The 6,656-nt window shown below is 31.8% G+C and overlaps 1 protein-coding gene across 1 annotated transcript; it reads left to right on the forward strand.

Annotated features, from left to right (window-relative positions):
* Positions 1–5,918: 5,918 nt before the first annotated feature.
* Positions 5,919–6,159, forward strand: LOC119601983. Its single transcript, XM_037953279.1, has one exon. It carries the CDS (start codon positions 5,919–5,921, stop codon positions 6,066–6,068), a length of 150 nt encoding a protein of 49 aa, XP_037809207.1. The 3' UTR covers positions 6,069–6,159.
* The last annotated feature ends 497 nt before the right edge of the window (positions 6,160–6,656 follow it).

The raw sequence follows: 6,656 nt of genomic DNA on the forward strand, positions 1-6,656 counted from the left end.
TCTATAGACTCGCCAGTGACTAGTCTATCGACTAACTTATTGACTGCTCTTTGACTTGCCCATTAAGTATTCTAAGGACTAGTCTATTGATATACTTATGTACTAGTCTATTGCATAGTCTATGGACTAATCTAGACTACTACCATGTACCTATATAAAAGTTTTCTATAGACCCAGACCAGTTATTCATAGGTCTTTGGTCTAGTCTATTGACCAATAAATGCACTAGTGTCTTTGCTAGTCTATAGACTAGTTTCAGGACTAATCTATGCACTGGTCTCTGGAACTAGATTATTGACAAGTCTCTGGATTAGTCTATAGACTTTACTAGTATGTTGTGTAGTCTCTGGTCTAGTCACTGGACTATCTTATTGAACTGATCTAAAAGCAAATGTATTGAATAGTTTTGAACTAGTCTATGCACTGGCTTATGAACAATTCTATGGACTAATCTGTTGAATATTCTACGTACTAATCTGTGACTGTGCACTAGTGTATTGAATATTGTGGACTAGTCTATTAACTATCCTATGGAGAAATCTATGTATAGTCTAAGTAGACGGGTGTCTTGTCCACTCTACTGACTACTATGTGGACTTGTCCATTGACTACTGTGTTGGTCTAGTCAATTGGCTGGTATATGGTTAACACATATATTAACTAGTCTGTAATCTACGTTAGGAATTTGTCTATTGACTAGCCTATTGACTAATCAATGGACTAATGTATTGATTAGACTATGAACAAGTCTGTGGATTAACAACTCTAAGAACTGTTCCATAGACTGCCCGAAAGTCTGGTCTATACAAATTTATTGACTACTCTATGGATGAACCTATAGACTAATCTATTGATTAGTCTAAAGAGAAGTCTGTGAACTTAACTATGTACTAATCTCTTTACAAGTTCTGTGTAAAATGTCTTTCAAATAAATTGCTAAATACTAATCATATGATAGATCTTGTTGCCTTAAAACTTCTGGGCTTTATAAGATCAAAACTTATGAGTTTTAAACTAAATGCGACAAATGCATGCAAGACACGACAAGCATTTATGCCAAAAACCTTTAATTTCCATCAACAGATTGCCATTAAAACTCTCCTTAGTTTAGTGCCAAAACTGTATATCCTTAAAACCCTTTCTGTTTAAGTTAGTAGAAAGTGTTAGTGCATGCATACGAGTAGTGCTAGTTAGTGTGTGAGTGCAAGTGTGTCTATGTGTATTTCATTATTTTTTCAAAATTTCCTTTTCCTATTGAGCAGGGCATTCAGTCAGTCAGTTGATTTGGATAATTTAACTTCAAGTTGTAAGGGGATTTGCAAGTATTACTGCATGAGTGCATTAAAAAGTCTAAGAGGTATTTGTACACAGAGAGAACACATACTGTTTAGCTTAAGTTGCAGCTAACAGGTTTTTTCTAAGTTCTAATAAATAAATTTAGTTATTTTATTGTACTTCATTTAGCTTAAAGACATATCGGTTGCAGTAATCAAAGTATTTTATCGATTATCTTAAAATTTGTTACAATGGAATGTGTTTTCTCAGTGTATCCATGTTAGGTTACTTGTCATGTATTGTATATGTATGTTAAAGGAAATATTCGTAGTTAACAGTTAGTTCAGTTTTCTTTTAGTTTTTTTCTTTCCAGGCATAAATAAACAATCTATGTGGAACTTTGTGTTGCCATGGCGAGAAGTTGTTATTTTTACAAGTCATTTTATATCGCAGGAAATGTATGTTTCTTTTTGTCTGCTTTTTTATATAGAACAGTGCAATTAAAATGGTTTAGTATTAAATATGTTTTTTTATTTAATTACGCACATTTTACACGTACATATATACATACATACACATACATATTTGTATTACATATTTATATGTAAGAGTGTCTGCAGCTATGTTCATTAGGATAGCACCATATCTCGAATTCTTTTTAATATAATTTTTGATTATAAGATATTTTAAAGATAAAATCTATTTAATATTAAATTGGAATTAACTTTTTTTGTTGCTTAAATATCGGTTACATTTTGGAGCCCTACTAATTTTTACACCTCACATACTTAATAATAAATAAATTTGTTAAGGAAGTGTGTGTGAAATGTTTGAAAAGTTTCTTGCTTTTAATTAGAGTTGTATTAAAATAATTGAAGTAATATAAAGTTTCAAAATGTTATAATTAGAGAAATAAAAGTATGTATTAAATTATAGTAATAATATTTATTAGGAAATATATACATAAATATTTATATAACTATAAAATTTATTAAATGCAGTAATCTGTATTAATTATATGCATGATTTTTGTGGCAGAATTTCAGATTACAATTCCATATGTTATTGGAAATACTGAATTTGTAATATTGTTCACATTATTTATTCTACTTACTCAAAGATTCTTTATTTTATTCAAAAAACTCACCTGAAAAAAACATAAACAAAATTTATTAATTTTGATTAAAACTTTTCTAGGAATTATTAAAAAATGTTGAAGAAATTCTTAATCTAGTTCAGTTTTAGTTCAGTTCTGGTTCAGTTCTAGTTCAGATCTAGTTCAGTTTAGTTCATTCTAGTTCAGTTCTAGTTCAGTTCTATTCAGTTTCCTAGTTCTAGTTCAGTTCTAGTTCAGTTCTAGTTCAGTTCTAGTTCAGTTCTAGTTCAGTTCTAGTTCAGTTCTAGTTCAGTTCTAGTTCAGTTCTAGTTCAGTTCTAGTTCAGTTCTAGTTCAGTTCTAGTTCAGTTCTAGTTCAGTTCTAGTTCAGATCTAGTTCAGTTCTAGTTCAGTTCTAGTTCAGTTCTAGTTCAGTTCTAGTTCAGTTCTAGTTCAGTTCTAGTTCAGTTCTAGTTCAGTTCTAGTTCAGTTCTAGTTCAGTTCTAGTTCAGTTCTAGTTCAGTTCTAGTTCAGTTCTAGTTCAGTTCTAGTTCAGTTCTAGTTCAGTTCTAGTTCAGTTCTAGTTCAGTTCTAGTTCAGTTCTAGTTCAGTTCTAGTTCAGTTCTAGTTCAGTTCTAGTTCAGTTCTAGTTCAGTTCTAGTTCAGTTCTAGTTCAGTTCTAGTTCAGTTCTAGTTCAGTTCTAGTTCAGTTCTAGTTCAGTTCTAGTTCAGTTCTAGTTCAGTTCTAGTTCAGTTCTAGTTCAGTTCTAGTTCAGTTCTAGTTCAGTTCTAGTTCAGTTCTAGTTCAGTTCTAGTTCTAGTTCAGTTCTAGTTCAGTTCTAGTTCAGTTCTAGTTCAGTTCTAGTTCAGTTCTAGTTCAGTTCTAGTTCAGTTCTAGTTCAGTTCTAGTTCAGTTCTAGTTCAGTTCTAGTTCAGTTCTAGTTCAGTTCTAGTTCAGTTCTAGTTCAGTTCTAGTTCAGTTCTAGTTCAGTTCTAGTTCAGTTCTAGTTCAGTTCTAGTTCAGTTCTAGTTCAGTTCTAGTTCAGTTCTAGTTCAGTTCTAGTTCAGTTCTAGTTCAGTTCTAGTTCAGTTCTAGTCAGTTCTAGTTCAGTTCTAGTTCAGTTCTAGTTCAGTTCTAGTTCAGTTCTAGTTCAGTTCTAGTTCAGTTCTAGTTCAGTTCTAGTTCAGTTCTAGTTCGTTCTAGTTCAGTTCTAGTTCAGTCTAGTTCAGTTCTAGTTCAGTTCTAGTTCAGTTCTAGTTCAGTTCTAGTTCAGTTCTAGTTCAGTTCTAGTTCAGTTCTAGTTCAGTTCTAGTTCAGTTCTAGTTCAGTTCTAGTTCAGTTCTAGTTCAGTTCTAGTTCAGTTCTAGTTCAGTTCTAGTTCAGTTCTAGTTCAGTTCTAGTTCAGTTCTAGTTCAGTTCTAGTTCAGTTCTAGTTCAGTTCTAGTTCAGTTCTAGTTCAGTTCTAGTTCAGTTCTAGTTCAGTTCTAGTTCAGTTCTAGTTCAGTTCTAGTTCAGTTCTAGTTCAGTTCTAGTTCAGTTCTAGTTCAGTTCTAGTTCAGTTCTAGTTCAGTTCTAGTTCAGTTCTAGTTCAGTTCTAGTTCAGTTCTAGTTCAGTTCTAGTTCAGTTCTAGTTCAGTTCTAGTTCAGTTCTAGTTCAGTTCTAGTTCAGTTCTAGTTCAGTTCTAGTTCAGTTCTAGTTCAGTTCTAGTTCAGTTCTAGTTCAGTTCTAGTTCAGTTCTAGTTCAGTTCTAGTTCAGTTCTAGTTCAGTTCTAGTTCAGTTCTAGTTCAGTTCTAGTTCAGTTCTAGTTCAGTTCTAGTCAGTCAGTTCTAGTTCAGTTCTAGTTCAGTTCTAGTTCAGTTCTAGTCAGTTCTAGTTCAGTTCTAGTTCAGTTCTAGTTCAGTTCTAGTTCAGTTCTAGTTCAGTTCTAGTTCTAGTTTCAGTTCTACTTCAGTTCTAGTTCAGTTCTAGTTCAGTTGAAGAAATTGAATTAGTAAAAAGAAGAATTTCAAGACCTCAAGGTATAATAGGAATACCAAAATGATTTTATGTACTAAGGGTATAATATGTCAAGTTTTGGAATTTTTTAAATTTTAATATACGTATTCAAACGTTTTCGTTATAGTATACAAAAAAGTACAAAATTTTCATACGCACAATTTATCATTTCAGCACAAGAAAAAAATCTTAAGATTAAAATGGATTTATAGCTTTACACGCATGACTTAATTTTACACATTTTCCTTACAAAATAAATGTAAAATCTTAAAACTGACATTTTCAACTTTTTTCTAACACTATTTACAGGTGTAAAAATTCCCACCGAAAAAAAAAAGAAATATTAACACATAATGCCTAAAGCTAGCAAGAGAGCTATTTAAAAGAAATATAATACGGAAACGGATGTGAAAAAAACAACGCACAGAAAAGCAGACTGTTTAATAAACGCAAACAGTAACAAAAGATGACAAATATTGTGGAAATAACAAGCATAACAAAAACTAACAAAGTATGAACAATGTTTTAACTACAACAACAACAACAGTAATAATAAGAGCAAACGTAGCAGCAGAACTACTGGGTTATAAAACAGGAAAAGGAAACAAACGAAATTGAACAAATGTTAAAATAACAAAAAGGGAGCAACTGCAGAGACAACAACAACATGATTTAAATAAAACAAACACACCTACAAAAAGCGGACTAAATTGAACCAGATAAGTTTAAGCGGAACAACAAGAAAAAATAACAATTTAAACAATAAACCAAGCAATTTTTTATAACTGCCAAACGAAGCAAAAAACAACCACATGGCAAAAGTGCAACGTTAGACAATAAAGTGCAGTGCAGTTGAGTTCAGTGCCTAGAGTAAAGAGTAAACAGCAGTAGCAAAGAGCGCAAAAAAAACTAAACTAATACAGGTGCTTATTTGACAAACTAAAACAACTTTTAAGTTGCTGGAAAAACTAGAAAATAGAGTTTACAAGAAAAACTAAGATAAAATCTACATAACAAAGAACCAGCAAGCGTAAATTAACATTAAGACATCAGCCAGTCAGCTCTTCAGTTAATAACACACAATAGACAACCAGGAGTTAGAAGAGAAGCAGCAGGTGGTGGTAAACCATACTGGCAGTAATAAAATGAAAATGACGTGGTTACATTAATATCCATTACATCAACTTCTAACAGCAAAGAAAAACAACAGGAAAACTTATATTAAATCCCAACAGTTAGTTAACCTCCATTTACATCTTCTAACTTTTACACTCTCCTCCTCATACTTGAGTTTTATTTCAGTTGGAAAATTTTTTAATATTTTCTTTTTAACCTCAACACGAGACATTTTGATTATACACGTGCATTCTACATAAATAAAATTAAAAGCTACTCACTACTAACGTCAGAGAGGGTTTTAAATATCTCACAAACACCACGCCCACACTTTAAGCTAAGTGGAGTAAGAGTAAAGTTTGTTATTAAACCTTATTGCTGGGGTGTCTTTGTGAGAGTGTGTGCTTGTGTGCTTTGTGCTTGCAGTTGTAGTGATGTGGCGCGATATTTTTTTATATTTAACACTAATCGTTTTATTTTTCTTTATTTTCTTGGCACAATTAATTGTCAATGTGTATGCATTTCAACGTCAGCCCCCCGTACCCAAACCAAATGCCGAACGTAATGATATAATCTTTGTTTAAAAATAGTAACGGTTGTAATTAAAAATAGTGTGGCGAGGAAAACAACAGCAACAAAGTAAAACAATTTGAAGGCATGACAGAAATTAAAAAACTAACAAAACGTTTAAGGGGAAATGTTAGAGAAAAGAGCGGGTTAGAGGAAGGATATAGCAGTATGTATGACTCCATGGGTTAGAAAAACAGAACATGTCAGTCAGGGAGTTGTTTTGTTTTAACAATACAAAAGAAGTTGTTTTACATTTTTGTTGTATTTGTTTTGAATGAAATAAAAATGAAACCATTTCATGAACATTTTAGTTGTTTTTGTTGTCTTCCTTCCTAACTAGTACATATTTTCATTAGCAGCCCAACAACTGTATTATAACAGTTCTTGTATTTTTTTTATTTTTTATTGCAAAAAAACATAAAGCTAATTAGCAGACAAAGATGTTGAGGAAAAAAGAATTAAATATTATAACTGCCTGCAAAAATAAACTGTAACTAGTGTTTTAAGAAAAAAAAAACTTAATAAAATATATTGCAACAGTTCAAAACATTAGCAGCAGGATTCGTTAAAGGAAATGTAAACGGAAGTTGTTAAAGTCTGTA

This window comes from Lucilia sericata, unplaced genomic scaffold (genome assembly GCF_015586225.1).
Source record: "Lucilia sericata isolate MDLA Ls3-8-SP2 unplaced genomic scaffold, ASM1558622v1 Contig000203F_arrow, whole genome shotgun sequence".
Lineage (NCBI taxonomy): Eukaryota > Metazoa > Arthropoda > Insecta > Diptera > Calliphoridae > Lucilia > Lucilia sericata.